This window comes from Melitaea cinxia, chromosome 2, assembly GCF_905220565.1.
Source record: "Melitaea cinxia chromosome 2, ilMelCinx1.1, whole genome shotgun sequence".
In the NCBI taxonomy this organism is placed as follows: domain Eukaryota; kingdom Metazoa; phylum Arthropoda; class Insecta; order Lepidoptera; family Nymphalidae; genus Melitaea; species Melitaea cinxia.
The window spans coordinates 7,766,059-7,784,985 of NC_059395.1; the positions used below are offsets into that span (position 1 = coordinate 7,766,059).

Here is an 18,927-nt window from a genome sequence, read left to right on the forward strand (position 1 = left end):
TCACGAAGCAACATGTCGGATCTTGTTCACAGTGTTCTTCGTTATGACGCACATCGCTCACATCAGTGTTTCAGTGTATTAATCTTTGAAGTGATAAAGAATTTTGTGTCATAAAAAAGCATTTTTTGAAAGTATAATTATATTTTTTATATAACTTAAAAGTTATTTGTCGATTAGCATATTAATGTAAATAATATCAAGGTTAAATAAGTTCAATACAAAAACTGAACCATAATAATATTGTGTTAAACTGAGGTGTTAAACAAAAAAAAGTGTACTATAAACTTCTCTCTAGACGTTTACTCGGTGTGTATTGTGTACAAAATACGAACTTGTAGACTAATTTAGCTAGATAAAAATTTGTGTTGTGTGTAAAGCTTCGTTTTTATGTTTAATTACGTAAAACATTTAAGGTTAGTAAAAATCATTGAAAAAATACATTACAATTCTTTACTATTTTTAAAATAATTTTATATTTCAATAATCTGTTTTTTTCAGATGGCTTTTATGTATGCATTAGTTTTATTTTTAAATGATTCATCCAATAAAGAAATTGATATATTGAATATCGTGGTACCGGATGTAAATAGCCTGAATCATTGTTAAAAAGTACTAAGTATTGTAAATTATTACAAACGATAGTTAAACATTGTGAAGGGTCTGCCCGACATGGCCAACGTTTTATGTTCAAATAAGTAGCACAGCAGGTAAATTATTATTTAAATTATAGATTTTAAGAATTGCTATTTCATTGCTATTTCTTTCATAATAATAAGAAAGTAATTCATAATTACAATTAATGTTATCAGAAACAATGGAAGAGGCAGAGGAAAAATTAATAAGATTAAGAGAACCCCCTAAGAACTCCTATTCTTCTCTACCAATAATAAGTAGTCTGCTAAAGCAAAAGCGGCCGCTGTTGAAAAAACTTTCAAATTAAAAGCATTAGCAATGGATTGATTAAAAATAGATAATATATTTAGCCAAATAGCTTTAGAGTTAACTGACGAACCCACTGAAATTGCAGGTAATATTTATTATTTAAAACGTAAATATTGTTGATTAATTTCTAATAATTTTTTTACTAATATTTTTTTTTTACAAGGGATATATATTAATTGATATAAATTTATTTTTAATCGTTAATTTTTATACTATCAATTAAGTTATAATACTGAAATTTTATTTCAAATTTTTTCATTCCACTAGAACCTAAGAATTAAAGGCAAAAAAATGTAACCAAAAAATTGTGAAGAAACAAGCCTAAAAACATAGTCTCGAATGGTCATCTACATCAATAGCGTCTTGGATATCTTCATCACCACCGTCATCGTTATGTAAACCTATGAAAATAAATAATGAAACTAAAAAAAACGAATTAATGACAGTACTAACTACATAGTTGGCTCAAAAAAAAGGAAAATAATTAGTTCATAATCTACACCATACCACCTTGATCATCTTCATCATCACTATCAACTAAACGTAGAAATATAAGAAAAATCAACTCGAATTTGAAGGACATAAATATGCGTATGGAAATAGCACATGAAGACAGTACATTAGCAACAATTGCTGATAATCCCTTTTCATCATCATCATAAATTTGAGCAGACAGAAGCTGAAATGAATATATTAGCAGCTAGATCATCATCAACAAAAAATACTGTATCCAGTGGTAAGAAAAAAATATATATTGTTTTTAATTTATTAGAATATCTATACTTATTATAATTATTTACAAAATCATAATATAGATTCCATTCTGAAATTTTGGAGTGTTGTAATCGTGATAATATTTACCTATCAATATTTATATTTACATCAGTGTCACAATTTTGAAATTTAAATCATTGTTAGTTAAAAAAAAATAATATATAATTTATTTTCAACAGATTCTTTGCTGGAATGTATCAAACATAATTATAACAATTTATCAAAACAATTAGCGAATTTAAAAGGCCATATCTGCTGACATTCCCAAATCCTATCTGAAATAAAAAAATAACAGTACTCAGCTGTTAGATTTCAGTTTATTAACAGATCCTGAAGGAAATCCAATGGTCCAAAAATTAGAATTTCCGCTATCAACAATGGAAGATATTATTTGATAAATTCAATGAAAAATTAAAAGGCGAAAAATATAAAAATAAAATGGTAAGTTTTTAATAAACTATATTCTTATATACAAATATATGAAAGATCTAATATAGTTGCTCTATCTGACAATATTGAAATTGTCATATTTGATAAAAGAATGCTAATCATAATAATTAATTAATCATACAAATAATTATAATAAATTATCTTTTCCAGAATAAACGTATATACTTTTCTCTTGATGGAAAAAATACTTTTACCCGTAATATGGGAAATATAACTCGTGTTTATATAACAAGAGATGTCATATGTAGCAGTTAAAGCAACTTCAAAAAAAAGTTTTCAAAGACATGACTTTTTCACTTCTATAAAAAGTATGTTAATCATTATTATAGTGCAGAATTACTATCATTGATACCTAATTAATTATTTCTTAATTATATGTTATTATTTAATACCTAATAATAATTATTTTTTACTATTACTAATTTAATTACGTACATGATTAATTTAAATTTTGTATTTAAGCTGCAGTAAGACAGAAATTCGAAAAGAATCAAGAAAGTATTTTCGATAATAAATTCCATCAAGCATTGTCTGCAGTATTGAATAATGCTTATATAATAATAAAGATTGGGATGGGTACAGGGTATCCAGGATCAAAAAACTACCATCTAATGAAGATAAATAAAAACAACTAATCGCTTTTAATTAATTTATTTTTTTAAAATCTTTTTTTTTTTTGCTGTGTAAAGTACAGGGTATCCAGGATCAAAAAACTACCATCTAATGAAGATAAATAAAAACAACTAATCGCTTTTAATTTATTTACTTTTTTAAAATCTTTTTTTTTTTTTTTGCTGTGTAAAATATTTTGCCAAGCAAACAAAAAGAAAAATTAATTCATAATATTTAATAACAATCATTATTATTATTAACTATAACATAAAAATAATTGATATTTAAAGTAAAAACAAAAATAAATAATACATTTGAAAAAATAAATGGAAATAAATATGTTTTTTTTTTTCAATCGGATAAGTTTTATTTCTGTTTAAGTGCACAATAAAGTGTATTGTTATATTATGTTAAGTTAAATATATATAATATGTTATTTTAAATATACATAGTATGTTAAGTAACATAATATCATTTCTTTTTTTTTTCGTGACGTCTAATAAATCGATTAACGCCGGCTTCGTTACGCTCATATTATGTATGCTTGTGCCGCATCTATCTGATCGGCCTATGCATCCGAGGAGATGTTTTGTTATGACGGTTGTCACGTTTAACTATTGTCTGTAAACCAACTTTGCAGACAACCAAGTTTTTTAATAAACAATTTTGTCAAGACTGTACATTCGTGTTTTATTTAAAAGGACCGCGCTGGGCATACTCGATTTGAATCAAGCAACCAAGGACCGGACCGTGCATGCCTGATCAGGACTAGATAAGGCATGTAACGCAGATGATGTATCTGGACCTGACCAGGGAAACCTGATCAGGTCCAGATCAGGTATGACCTGAGATCAGGAAAACCTGATCAGGTCCAGATCAGGTTTTCCTGATCAGGTCCTCATCACATCATCTGCGTTACATGCCTTATCTAGTCCTGATCAGGCATGCACGGTCCGGTCCTGACTAGGAAGACGAAAAAATTTCTACTCGGGTTAATGATACCTACCTTTGATAATAATTTAAGTAAACATACAACTAATCTTTTTTTGCTTCGGTTTAGATGATATCATTAAGAAAAATCAGAAAAGTCGCCCTAGTCGTGCTCGTGGACGAGCTTCCGGAAACATCAGAGATCGGGTCCGTGCTGGACGCAGGGAGCGCACCGTTCGTGGTAGAGATGCTCGTTATCAACTACTAACACTAACCGAGAGCTATAACGGACAAAGTCAGTCGCGTTCAGAGTCTCCGACGCACATGGATATTTCTCACTTACGCGGACGTTACCATTATCGACAAAGGTCAAAATCGAAAGGACGACCTTCATATCTAAGAGCCACATTGTTCTCTCGCAGTCAATCTAATTTGAAAATTGAAAACGATTATTTTTGTGGGACAGCAGCGTTATTGCAACAAAGAGAATATGATCGGTTTAGACGAGATACCATGAGCTGTCGAGGAGGCCGTGGTAGACGCAGGGGACGTGGTGGTCGTGGTAAAGGAGCAGATCGAGGTCGACCGCAATCACGAGCAGAAAACAACAACAAACAGAGTCGGTCTCATTCACGATCTCCATTGTCCAGAAATAAATCCCAAATACGTGGACGTTCTCAATCGCAGACGAGATCAAAATCGCAACAGAGGCGTTTTTCTTATACAAGAACTAGATCAGCTTCATGTTCTCGATCAAATTTAAGAAGCTTCACACTAAAAGATAGGGTTGGACTTGAAAACGATAGCTTAGGTATCTCAGCACTAGAGCGTCCAAATAGAGGTAAGGAGAGTTAAATATTTCATAGTTGTAAAAATATGTTATCGATTATATACTGTATTTTTTATTTTAATAGAAACGTGTGCTATGCATATGTGCTATTTATAAAATATTTTTTATAAATAGCACATATTTCGAAAATAATCCCAATTTTAATTCTTAACACAATAAGTAGCCCTATGGAAAAAATCTCATAAAACATGGAGAAATGCCAACCAAATTCTCATACAGGGTTATAAGAATCTATCAGATCTCATAGACTCTCATAACTCTATATGAGAATTTGGTCTGCATTTGTCCATGTTTTATGAGATTTTTTCCATAGGGAGGTACGTCGCGTAGATGCGCCTCACGAAACCAAGCAAACTTAAATGAATTAATGAGATTACAGTGAGTGAAAAAATTATTCAATTTACCGATTACATTAAAAATAATATTAAATGACATATTGTTAACTTTTTATTCACAGGAAGCGCTCAAAGAAGACTTAGTCGATTCGATTTATATCAACAAGGTGTGCAAAACACATGCGGTGAATATGACTCCAGAAGGGGACCGGAATGTATTAGGTCTGTTGGATTTCGGCAAACCAGAAAACATCGTGGAAGGCTTGTCAATCGTGGAGTAACTAGAAAGTTTGTACATAGACAAATTCTGAACTCCGAACTTCAAAAAAACATTGCAATACTTCAAGAAAAATATTGTAATACAAAAGCATTAATGGAAATCTGCAGTGAAATCAACTATACTCCTACACCGGCCGTTACACTGAAAACTCTTCACCAAAGATTCACTACATTACAAAGTACTTTAAATTAGCACTAAGAGTATAAAATGTACATATAATTACAATTTATGTTAATTAAACAACGCTTTCAGTGAGAATGAGCGAGCGAACCACATACTTTATTTAATATATACCTTCATAGATAAAACATTAATTACAATAGTGACAATACAATATACAGGTGGCGTTACTGTCTTTATTTTGATACATAATAACACCCCCACATATCAAAATAATGCAGGTACAAAAAAAAAAAAAAAAAAACATTCCTTTATCAAACAAAAAAAAAACTTAATTACACAGCTCTTATATCCTGTATCCCAAGTAACTGCATAAAATAATAATGCTTAATGTTATTCAAGCCTTTTGTAAATAAATCTGCTGGCATTTCAGCTGTTTCCAAATATTCTAACTTAATAATTTTATTAACAACACATTCCTTACAAAAATGATATCTTATATCTATATGTTTGGTTCTTTTATTATAACTATTATTTGAAGACAGCTTAAGTGCACCCTGGTTATCATTATATAATTCAATAATATATGACTCGTTTACAATTTCTTTTAACAAATTATTCAAATAAATAGCTTCCTTACAAGCATCAGCCATACCCATATATTCTGCCTCTGTGCTTGAGAGTGCAACTGTTTTCTGCTTTTTTGTCTGCCATGAGACTACACTTCCAGCCAACATGAAACATAGACCTGTATAAGACTTTCTGTCAATAATATTATTCCCCCAATCTGAATCAACAAACCCTTTTATTTTAGAATTACCAAATTTAGTATATTTTAACCCAAAATATTTAGTTTTCTTAAGATATTTCAAAATTCTTTTAGCATATGCCCAGGTTTCATTATTGTAACAATTGTTGAACTGACTAAGAAAACTAACTGAATAAGCAATGTCCGGTCTAGTTAACACGTTCAATGCCACTACGATTTTCATGATGCCTTCGCGGATGCCGCATACATTTCACGTTGGACTCGCCAAGCGAGTCGCCGGCACTGCAATATAATTTGAATGGACTCGTCACGCGAGTTCACTGGCATTAAGTAAGGGTAAAATTTATCTTTTGTTATTATTGTAGCCGGCTTAGTCTCCGTAACGTTTGTATCGGAAGTACAAAGTGTTTGAGGACCTTTAAGTGTGTTTTAACTTAAAAACATGGCAAAAATCTCAAAGGATAAAAAAGAAGGAAAGTTTGTTTCGTAATTTAGGCAGTGGTTCTCAACTTTTTATACAGTAGTTAATTTTAAGGTTATATTTTATACTAATAATATTTCTGAAAGAATTCTTTCTGAGCACTTATGGGATGAACTAAAGAAAAGAGTAAGGGCAAGAAACTCACCACCGACAGGTCTGAGAGCTCCAAACCGCAATCAAGGAAGAATGGGACAGCATACCGCAAGTGTTTGTAAAAAAATATATTTCTACAATGAAAAATCGAATGGAACTTGTGCGCCTGAGTTGTCTCCAATCCTGACACGTCTGTTTCGTCTCTCTCTAGCGACAGGACAAGTGCCGAAAGCCTGGAAGCAAGCTAACGTGCAGCCTGTGCCCAAAAAGGGCAGTCGAGCTGACCCTGTCAATTACAGACCTATTTCCATAACGTCCATACTCTGTAAGAGTATGGAACGTATACTGAATAACCGGCTCCTGGCACACCTTGAGAAGAACGATCTCCTTAGCGACCGACAGTTTGGTTTTCGCCGTAATCGGTCCACGGGTGATCTTCTGGCGTATGCCACACACATTTGGAGTGAGGCTATCGAGAAACACGGGGAAGCCATTGCGGTCTCGCTCGATATATCGAAGGCATTTGACAGGGTCTGGCATGACGGCCTTATTAGCAAACTTCCTTCATACGGCCTACCCACTTCTCTCTGTGTTTGGATATCTGACTTCCTGAGGGATCGATCGATCCGCGTTGTCATAGACGGTTGCGATTCCGATCGTTTGGCCATCAATGCCGGGGTTCCTCAGGGGTCTGTACTCTCGGCAACGCTATTCTTGCTGCACATCAACGACCTGCTCAAACCCGGAACTTTTGGGTATGCAGATGACAGCACCGTTGTCGAGCGTTACGTGTCCAACGCACGAGCGAGTGGGTCTGAGATCCAATCGCTGAGGGAAGCTATGATTCAGCGTCTGAACTTGTCCCTTAAAGCTGTCTCCGATTGGGGTGACGCAAACCTGGTCAAGTTCAACGCCTCTAAGACCCAGGCGTGTCTTTTTTCGGCAAAGCGGAGTCCTTTCCATCTGACTCCCTCTTTCCGCGGTGTGCCCGTGCCCATAACCGACCGCCTAGAGCTTCTTGGCGTTACTTTGTCATCCACCCTCAATTTCGGCTCATACATAGAGACAAAGGCTCAAACAGCTGCCAGAAAACTGGGCGTCCTCTCGAAGGTGAGACAGTACTTCACTTCGGAACAGCTTCTAAATTTATATCAAGCGCAAGTTCGATCATGCATGGAGTACTGCTCTCATCTTTGGGATGGCTCAGCCAAGTACCAGCTGGAGCTTCTCGAGTCGATTGAGAGACGAGCCAGGAGGCTCATCGGTGATGATGCACTGGTCGCTGCAAAGCTGCAAAGCTTGCATCATCGACGGAGGGTGGCCGGCCTATCGGTTTTTTATCGGATACACTTCGGAGAGTGTGCGCAGGAACTCCATAACTTGATTCCCCCTTCGCCCTTCCATCATCGTACAACCAGACGCTCTGCGTTACGCCACCCTTATATGGTTCACATTCCCCTTATACGCACTAAGCGATTCGCTAGTACATTCTTGATCCGTACAGCCAAAGAATGGAACTCTCTACCAGCGTCTGTGTTTCCAGAAAATTATAACCTGGGGATCTTTAAGTCGCGAGTGAATAGGTTACTTCTAGGTAAGCGTGCTCCATCTTAGACCGCATTTTCACTTATCATCAGGTGAAATAGTGGTCAAACGCAAGCCTATCATTGTATAAAAAAAAAAAAAAAAAAGGAAGCGGTTATTCAGGCTGGGGGGGGGGGGCAATACCTCGTATTAACAAATCATTGTCTTCGAAAAAATATATTTTTTTTAACCTTTTATACCTGCTCAGTCTTACAAACCGAACTACCCGAACAGGGGGGAACATTGGGTAATTCTATTATTTTGTTGCTATTGTAATGATTTCGAAGGTCAAAGCTACACATAATGGGTTTTTAGAAAGCTAACAATGTTTCATCATTACAGCCTATACAGTCCACTGCTGGACATAGGCCTCCACAAGTTTACGGCAAAAATAACGTGAACTCATGTGTTTTGCCCATAGTCACCACGCTGGGCAGGCGGGTTGGTGACCGCAGTACTGGCTTTGTCGCACCGAAGACGCTGCTGCCCGTCTTCGGCCTGTGTATTTCAAAGCCAGCAGTTGGATGGTTATCCCGCCATCGGTCGGCTTCTCAAGTTCCAAGGTGATAGCAGAACTGTGTTATCCCTTAGTCGCCTCTTACGACACCCACGGGAAGAGAGGGGGTGGCTAAATTCTTTAGTGCCGTAGCCACACAGCACAACAATGTTTACTTTAACTTAATTCCAGTTGTATTTGCAAACAACATTAAATTAAAAAAATACTTGCGGTCAAAATTAAAATGTAGGGGCTGTGCGATTTCTTTGCTCTCGAGTGTATTTCACTCACTCACATTTCGTATCATGAAATTAAAAAAAAACTTATGTTAGTAAAAAAAATCTTTTAATTTTCTTCTAAACGAAACTTGTCTTAACAATAACAAACACGAAAAAAAGAATTATCCAATTTGATATTAGATTTACAGTGAACGCCACATCAACCCACTAAAACCATATGTGTTAATAAAACCGTAATTTATCTGTTATTTAGATGTTTGTGATGCTTTCATTCTGTTTTAGGTTCATATTATAAGTATTATCCAAGCTATTAATTTGACGACGTTAAAGTTTGAGAATCTGCGCCATTGAACTCGCCTAGCGAGTTCATGGCATTGCAGAATATTTTTTTTTCTTTCAAATGTAAAAATGTTCTTTACATCTAGGCCACCATGTAAATGTTTAAATAATATCATATTAAGTCTACAATGTAATTTTGAACAGAATATACAGAAGCGTTTTGAAAATATTACCGAAAAACACTGAACTCGCCACGCGAGTCACCGGCACTGGAATAAAATTAACGTAAACACGCAGGGCGAGTCGGTGGCACTGAACGTGTTAAAACCGCTAAATACATAAGCCCACCAACTAATTGCTGATAAGGTATTCGACTATCACAATTTTTATTTTCTAAGTTAATATTCAATTTAGGCTCTAAAGGTGTATAAGCTAACTTACAATCTGTCATATTAAATCTTTTCAATAACTGATTAATATAATTTTCTTGACTTAAAGTAATTGTACCCTTTACTCTATCAATGTTAACAGACATAACTAAACAATTTTTAATCTGTCCTAGATCCTTTAATTTAAACTTTGATGACAATTCTTCTTTCAAATTATCATATTCAATCTTATCATTAATTCATTAGTAAATACAAAAAAATCATCAACATACAGTGTTACAAAAGTTCTCATTTTACCTTTAATCTTTGTATACAAACATGGTTCCAATTTAGAACGCTTATATCCATTACCAACAAGACATTCATCAACCTTTTTATACCAGGCCCTTGAAGACTGTTTGAGACCATAAATGGCTCTATTTAATTTAAGTACTTTATTATTAAGATTTTGAGAACTTGTTAAACATTCTGGTATTTCCATATAAATTGTTTCCTCAAGATCTCCGTTCAAAAAAGCTGTAGTTACATCAAGGTGTGTAATATCTAAACCTAGTTTTACAGATAATGCAAACAATAATCTTAATGTTGAATGTCTAACCACAGGTGAAAAAATTTCAAAATAGTCCATATTTTGCTTCTGCATAAAACCTTTAGCTACTAAGCGCGCACGATAACGAACACTATTATTACTGTCTAATTTTTTACGTAACACCCACTTACACTTCACTATAGTTTCTCCATTTTTTGGCAAATCTACAAGCTCCCATGCATTGTTTTCCTCAAAACACTTAAGTTCTTCTTTCACAGCCCGTAACCACTGTTCTTTTTCCACTCCTTGTAGCGCTTCTTCAAGACATAGTCCACACGCATTATCGAACATTTCGTCAGGAACACACATATTTGATATTCCGTATCTTTCTGGTTTCTTTCTGATTCTACTAGGTCTTTCATATTGCTCAGGAGAATTAGATGCATCTTCGTATTCACTAGGAACATATGTATCATCTGAATTAATTGAAGTTTCAAGCAATGTATCCTCATCTAAGGTTATTTCATCTGATATTGGTGAATCTTTGACAACTGTATCCCCCACTGAATACGAATCTTGATGTTTTTCAATAACTGGTATATTCATATTAAGATTCTTCTCATCTTCTATAATATTGACATCTCTACTTGTTATCACACGTTTTGTTCTACGATTATATAATCTGTAACCCTTGATGTCATCTGGATAACCCACTAGTATGTGCTCTTCAGACTTGCGGTCCCACTTTTGCCGTTTCTCTTTGGCTACATGTACCATCACCTTACTGCCAAATATACGCAAGTGACTTATGTCTGGTTTGCACCTAGTCCAGATTTCAAATAGAGTTTTATCATTCAGGGCAGGTAAAGCTGTTCGATTTTGTAAGTAAACAGCGGTATTGGTAGCCTCGGCCCAAAACTCTTTTCCCATATCGGCATCAAATAATAAACATCTTGCCTTTTCAACTATTGTACGATTATTCCTCTCTGATAAGCCATTTTGTTCTGGTGTATACGGGTTACTCTTTTGATGAATGATACCTTCCTTTTTGAGATATGTATTAAATTCTTTACTGCAATATTCACAACCATTATCACTTCTTAAACTCTTTATTTTCTTATTAGTCTGGTTCTCAACTTCTGCTTTATATTCTATAAAATATTTCATTTCTTCACTTACTTTTCAAAAAATATATATGCATCATACGACTATAGTCATCAATAAAAAGTATGAAATACCTTGAACCACCTAATGATTCATGTTCCATGGGTCCACAAATGTCAGTGTGTACTAATTGAAGTAATTCCTTACTTCTAGAACCCTCATTTGTGAATGGCAATCGACACTGCTTGCCTTCACAGCAAACTGAACATGACGTCTGGTCAAGATCAACCTTTTCTTGAAGATTCATACCTTTAACAGCACTGGTCATTTTATTCAAGTATTTGCTATTTACATGACCCAAACGACGATGCCATGTTAAGCCTGATGCAGTTAAATTAGCAACAACACTGTCTGGTACTGTCAATTTGTATACTCCATTATTTAATTCCGCTGTGGCCACCAATTCTTTATTTATATTGTAAACTTCACAGAAATTTGTCGTAAACTGAACATAATTACCGGATTTTATTAACTGGCTCACTGACAGCAAGTTTGTAGTCAATCCTGGAGCACATAATACATCCTTGACTGTAATTTCAAATTCACATTGTTCAGTTTTGGTTACAATATTCACATCACCGGAACATAATACTTGTAACCTTTCATTATTAGCCACACATATTTCCTTCATTTTATGATAAGTAGGATTCTCAATCCACTGCTCATTAGCCGTTAGGTGCATGCTTGCGCCGGAGTCGATGTACCAGTCGTATTTGTTAAATTGGCCATTCATAAACACAGCACTAAATACGTTATTTTGCTTAAGTTGAGTATTTTTTATATTAGAACGTGTATTAAGATTATTCGTACACTGATTCTTGTAATGCCCTGGTTGCTTATACCGGTAACATTTTACATGACTTTAACCACCGCCCATTATCGTTATCATTTGTTATTATTTATCGTTGATTATCGTTGATTTTTGTTTGGTTTCCGCTCTGCGCGTGAGCCATAGACAATTTATTTTTCTTATGTTGCCATCTTTGCGTGTTGCTAGCGAATGCACCAACTTCATGTGATTGAGTTTGACTATTTATGCTCACTTCCGTATCCATATCCTTGAGTTTGGTTCTAATGGCGTCCGTTGTAATCTTTATGCCGGAATGCTCAATCGCCATTATCATCGGCATGAATTTTTCAGTTAATCCCGCCAATAATAGACATCCAATCCACTCATCACTGATATTGAATCCAGTTCTACTCAATTTTTGTCCTCCTTCAACTATTTGCGTTATGTACGACTGCATGGAAACACAATTCTCTAGGCGAACTGAAATTAAATTACGTATTAAAGGCTTATTCTTCGTGTAAAACCCGAATCATCAAATAATGCCTTTAACTTGTTCCATAGCTCCAACGAAGTTTTCACCTCCATAATATGTACATACAACGCACTATCTATAGTCATAATTAATTTTGCTTTAGTTCTTGCATCGTCTGCGGCTTCTATCATCTTCCCAGAAACTGGCTTAATGCAGTGCACCATATTTTCTAGGATTAGAAAATTCTCCGCGGCAAAGATCCACTCGTTGTAGTTTTCTCGCCCTTTTAGTTTTGGAACATTTACTAGATAGTTCATTGTCATTCTTGCAAACTTTTATTGCAAACACTGAATAACACTATTCTATTTATTTATTTATTTGGTACACCAACGATTGTTACAATGTTACTTACATCTACAGTATAATATTTAATTTATTTGTGCTAATTGCACAACCAGTTACAGGTATACTCCACATGCTTTTTATAATTATTATGTACACAATAGAAAATTTCTTAGAAACTAAATTATGTGCTAAACACCAAGACTAATAATCAAAAAATAATAATAATAATAATAATTACAATAACCACTAAGTCAGCCTATTGGCAATTTCTGTTTTAAATCTAGTTAGAGACATGCAGTGTACGTCAATCGATCCCCCACACCTATTATAGAGCGTACAAATTCGTGAGATTGGCGAGTTTGCACCCAAAACTGTTCTACGAAGTGGACGAAAGAGTAGCTCAACCGGCTTGCGAGGTATCCGAAGAGGGACTCTAAACATAAATTTTTCCAAAAGAGCTGGGCAACTTAGATAATTTCTCATAATTTTATAGAAAAAACAGAGATCAAGTAAGTCACGTCGGCTGTTTAAACTTTGCATTTTCAGTGACTCTAAAATATCATTATACGAGAGTAGTACTTCTTGTCTCTGTAATGATTGAAAACTAAATGCCGAACCAGCCGCTTTTGAATTCGTTCTATACGTAATATGTGACAAACATAATGTGGGCGCCATACCACGCTACCATATTCAAGAACTGATCTCACAATACTATTATAGAGAGCTATTTTGGTTGATGAGCGCTTAAATGCCCTGACGTTTCTGATAACAAAACCTAACAGCTTGGAAGCTCTCCCAACCATGCCTTCAATATGCGGAACAAAAGTCATTTTCATCATTATTACAGCCTATACAGTCCACTGCTGGACATAGGCCTCCACAAGTTTACGCCAAAAATAACGTGAACTCACGTGTTTTGCCCATAGTCACCACGCTGGGCAGGCGGGTTGGTGACCGCAGTACTGGCTTTGTCGCACCGAAGACGCTGCTGCCCGTCTTCGGCCTGTGTATTTCAAAGCCAGCAGTTGGATGGTTATCCCGCCATCGGTCGGCTTCTTAAGTTCCAAGGTGGTTGTGGAACCTTGTTATCCCTTAGTCGCCTCTTACGACACCCACGGGAAGAGAGGGGGTGGCTAAATTCTTTAGTGCCGTAGCCACACAGCACATAAGTAATAAAGTAGTAAATAAAGTCATTTTGCCATCCAAAAATACTCCCAAATCTTTTACTACGTCAACTTTTTCTAGACTCACACCGTTAATAAAGTAGACCGATGAGATGGGAAACAATTTTCTCGCGAATTTTATGTGATTGCATTTCTTGATATTGAGCTCCATACCATTTCTTCCGCACCAGCGCACAAGAGCATTGAGGTCACTTTGTAGAAGGGAGACATCTTCTTCTGTGTCAATAACCTTCCATAACTTAAGGTCATCAGCATATAAGGAAGGGACAGAATGCTTTATGAAGTGGGGAAGGTCATTCACAAAGATGTTAAAAAGAATTGGACCGAGATGAGATCCCTGTGGCACTCCAGAGTTTATGTCACGTGGTGTAGAGGTAAAGCCATTGACTACTACGTAAAAAATACGCCCAGAAAGGTATGATTCTAGCCAAGACAAGACAGAACCAACAACACCGTACGCCGTCAACTTTTTTAATATAAGTTGGTGTGGAACTCTATCAAAGGCTTTGCTAAAGTCAGTGTACAGAGCGTCGACTTGTTTATTGCTATCAATGTGTTTTGTAATTTCTTCCACATACAAAACCAGGTTTGTGTTTACCGATCTTCCTTTGACAAAACCATGCTGGTTTTCATTTAAATATTTACTAAAATAGCTCTGAAGTACAGGACAGACCAAAGACTCAAAAACTTTTCCTAGGGTGGACAAGATGGAGATAGGCCTGTAGTTACTGAAAAGTTCAGCATCTCCAGATTTAAATATAGGGACGACCTGCGCTACTTTCCAGATAGAAGGAAATATTCCTGAAGTAAGGGAGCAATTAAAGATGACAAAAAGGGGTTCCACTAAATTTGAAGCGCAACGAGAAATGAATAATGGTGGGATTCGATCATGTCCAGCACCTTTAGATACATTAAGAGTGAGTAATTTTCTATAGATCTGCCTGCGAGATATACTTAGTGTCGATAAGCAATCACTAGAGAAGGCTAATTTCCCTGTCCAGCACTCATCAGCATCTTCATTATCAAAATTACTAAGAGGAGGACAGGAGCAAGAAGCAACCGAGGAGAAGCTGGTCGCGAAGGCATTACAAATGTCACTACCAGAATGCACTCGACGATCACCATCAATCATGACAGCAGGGATAGCTCCAGTACCACCACGCTTTGCTTTGACGTAGGACCAAAATAATTTTGGATTCTTTGAAATTCCATCTATGTTCTGCAAATACGACTTATAGTTGGCTGAAGCCAGTTTATGGCAACGTTGAGTTAACAATTTAAAAGATATTAAATCAAGAGGATTTTTATATTTTTTATATCTTTGCCTGATCTTATTTTTCTCCCTAAGACGGTTAATTAGATCTTTACTGAACCACTGCGGATACTTATTCGTATTTGCTTAATGGGACGAAGTCATGTACTGCCTTGTTTATAACTTCTAAGAATTTCACAAGCAACCCATTAACATCCTTACACCCATCAAACAAAGATTCCCAATCAACTTCAGCCAAAAAACTGTTGATTAAGTCATAATTAGCCTTATAAAAGTTAGGTCTGCTGGTATCGTTGTACTGTAATTTGGGACAGTCAATTAACGAGAGATCTACAATAAGAGGAGGGTGTAGTGGATCGATAGGACACAACACGTCAATAGCCTCACGCACGTTACAAGATAACATTCTTGTTAAAACCAAATCAAGAGTTCTACCCATATAATTGGTGATGTTATTACATTGTTTCAAGCCGTTTAAGTTAACAAAATCTACAAAACATTGAAAAAGCGGTGATAAATGGTACGACAAATTGCCCACAGAAGCCCAATTCAAAGTTGACAAGTTAAAATCCCCAAAAATACATATTTGTGATTTATAAAAGTCAGAAATTCGATTGAAATTGTCCACAAAGCATTTTACTATCGATAAGTTTGCCGGTGGTGGAAGATACGCCGCACACAGTGCCAAAGGAACAGAACCATTGACTAGTACCCATAAATCCTCACAATCACTTTCCCATTCCTGCAACCTTCTAGAACCGATACGATTATTTACAGCGATCAATACTCCTCCCCCCTCCCTGCTATTACTAAAGCCAGCTGTTTCCCGATCTCTTCTGTAAACGACGTATCCCCCACCAAACAGCTCACAATTCAATATGCTACTATTAAGCCAAGTTTCCGTTAATACAATAATATCATAGTTGGACAAAAGTAATCTTTGTATGAACATATTAGTTTTAGTACGTAAGCCTCGAACATTTTGGTAATATACAGATAAACAGTTGAATTTAAAATTACATAGCCAGATTCATGCAAAATAACAACAATGGTATCGTTAACTATTTAAGGTTATTCAATGAGTCTAAATCGCGTACAAGAATATAATCGGAGCCATCCATCTTTCTCATAAAAATACGACCATTTCTGACCCATACGTGTTTGTAGCCCTTCTCTTTGGCAGTCGACCTGGCGGCAGCGTGTAGCCTCTTATTCATGGGGGACAGATGATCAACGATGTATATCGCAGTTTTTTCGCCATTGAAGCCAAGGTGTGAGCTGTTGAGCTTTTCTTCTTTTGACTTTCCTCGGTTGAAGTTTATCGACGCAGCTAGAAACTCATCGCGAATTTTCCTGCTAGCGAACTGAACTACAACCGATTTCGGTCTCGAACTATTGGGTTTCGTTTTAGCGATACGACTACAATGTGTTATTTGTTCCTGCGGGACAGCACACCCGACCACTGCACCCAGTTGAGTCACAATATGGACTAAATTTTCTGATTTTCGTTCGGGCACACATTGTATTTCAACGTTGGCCGATCGCGCGTTTTGTTCGAGGGTATTAATACGCGCATTAAGATCCCTAACGTTCGACTGCAACACACTATTTTCTTTTTGTAGTTCGACCATGACCTTCTTGGTTTCTTCATGTTCTTTAAGCAGTGATTCAAACTTAGAGTTCATGAAGTCCATAGAGTTTCTCATATCCGACATCTCTTCCTTCACTGACTTAAGTTCGGCGCCAATAGATGTAGACAGTGAATCGATTTTAGAAGATATTTTTAGTGCGTACTCTTGAAACATGTTTCGGAAATCACTGGCTGACAGTATTGTTGATGGCGGTGATTGCAGCGCCTGCCTCTTAGAAGCACGTATTGTGACATTAGGATTAAAGCGCACTGGGGTGTTATCATTGTTGTTGCTTTTTGGCCGCTGAGTAATGCACAATGGGCACTCCCAATCAGACGAATCTCTCAAGTTTACATCGGTAGACAAGCAATCCAAATGATAAGATTTCGTGCATACCACACAATCAAGATGGTCACCCGAATCGTTATTATCCTCACAGCATCCCCAAATATGCTTAGTGATAGGCATTGTCGATTATTGATGTAATTGTGTGCTGAGGATCAAAATGGAGTAAAACAATGTTTTGCGAAAATCATATACATTCACGGTGACAACAAAAAAGCAATAAAAGCTATCACGCGTAATTGCCAAATTTATTTTGCAGGCGCTTTGTCACTATATGAATATCACGCAGTCGAGGGTATTTGTAAAAAAAAAATGTTTGCGGCCAATACAGTTCTATTAATCAGAATATAATTAATTGTACAGAATTATTTACTGTTCAACTCACCGCTCTTGGTGTATACAGTGACTGTGACTATGATTGTTTATCGTTCTTTTAGGAAATAATACGGTGAGAAGTTTATTCCGATGTTTTAAGTATCACACTCAATGTGTTTGAATTCACCGTTTATGTACACGGATAACACTCTCACTTGGAGATCTGTCTTTATTATGGCACTTTATAAACTTTTTTAAGAGATTCTCAATAAAATTTTAATTTTAATCACATTAAATATACAGAGGTAATTTAGCACGACTTTGAGTACTTTTTGAGTTTTAACTATGTTTCACTACTTTAGCTCGAGAAACAACTAGACAAAATAATAACTGAGAACACTGGGACTCTGATGACCTGGCGACCTTTGGACCTGGGCCCATAACCTGTTAATTAAACAACGCTTTCAGTGAGAATAAGCGAGCGAACCACAGACTTTATTTAATATATACCTTCATAGATAAAACATTAATTACAATAGTGGCACAAAACCTTTCGATTAAAACAAAATTTGTCGAAATCGGTCTACCCGGCCAAAAGTTCTGATGTAACATACATAAAAAAAAAAAAAAAAAAATACAGTCGAATTGAGAACCTCCTCCTTTTTTGGAAGTCGGTTAAAAATCGGACTCGAACTAACTAAATACAATAGTCTTTAATATGGAAATAATAAAAATGGAAGCGACGGGGTTTATCGCTGACTTAACAATTTGTATAAATTTGCCAGGCTTACATACTGCATATGTTGCATTTTTAACCGACTTCCAAAAAAGGAGGAGGTTCTCAATTCGACTGTATATTTTTTTTTTCTTTTTTTATTTATGTTACATCAGAACTTTTGACCGGGTAGACCGATTTCGACAAATTTTGTTTTAATCGAAAGGTGGTGTGTGCCAATTGGTCCCATTTAAATTTATTTGAGATCTAACAACTACTTTTCGAGTTATATCTAATAATGCGTTTTTACTTGACGCTTTTTTCGTCGACCTACGTTGTATTATACCGCATAACTTTCTACTGGATGTACCGATTTTGGTAATTCTTTTTTTGTTGGAAAGGGCATATCCCTAGTTTGGTACCGTGATAAAGAAACCAGGATCTGATGATGGAATCCCAGAGAAATCGAGGGAAACTCTCGAAAATCCGCAATAGCTTTTTACTGGGTGTACCGATTTTGATAATTTTTAATTTAATCGAA

The 18,927-nt window shown here is 35.7% G+C and overlaps 1 protein-coding gene and 1 long non-coding RNA gene across 3 annotated transcripts; both read left to right on the top strand.

The window, feature by feature from the left end:
- The first annotated feature begins 215 nt into the window (after positions 1–215).
- Positions 216–1,610, top strand: LOC123660176. 2 transcript variants are annotated; one of them, XR_006744142.1, is made up of 4 exons: positions 216–413; positions 499–707; positions 810–1,027; positions 1,521–1,610. It is a non-coding gene; the product is annotated as an uncharacterized LOC123660176 (long non-coding RNA). The 2 variants fall into 2 exon arrangements; XR_006744141.1 differs by lacking the exon at positions 1,521–1,610 and adding an exon at positions 1,210–1,492 and having other exon boundaries at positions 217–413.
- Positions 1,611–1,646: 36 nt separating this feature from the next.
- Positions 1,647–5,443, top strand: LOC123663808. The gene is made up of 5 exons (XM_045598451.1): positions 1,647–1,678; positions 1,896–2,157; positions 2,317–2,474; positions 3,839–4,549; positions 5,016–5,443. The coding sequence occupies exons 3-5, from the start codon at positions 2,402–2,404 to the stop codon at positions 5,363–5,365; spliced, it is 1,134 nt and encodes a 377-aa protein (XP_045454407.1). The 5' UTR covers positions 1,647–1,678; positions 1,896–2,157; positions 2,317–2,401; the 3' UTR covers positions 5,366–5,443.
- Positions 5,444–18,927: the final 13,484 nt, after the last annotated feature.

Coding starts and splice junctions, on each gene's coding strand:
- LOC123663808 (XM_045598451.1), top strand. CDS start 2,402: ATGTCATATGTAGCAGTTAAAGCAACTTCAAAAAAAAGTTTTCAAAGA. Junction 2,475..3,838: donor CTTTTTCACTTCTATAAAAA/GTATGTTAATCA, acceptor GCTTCGGTTTAG/ATGATATCATTAAGAAAAAT. Junction 4,550..5,015: donor ACTAGAGCGTCCAAATAGAG/GTAAGGAGAGTT, acceptor TTTTATTCACAG/GAAGCGCTCAAAGAAGACTT.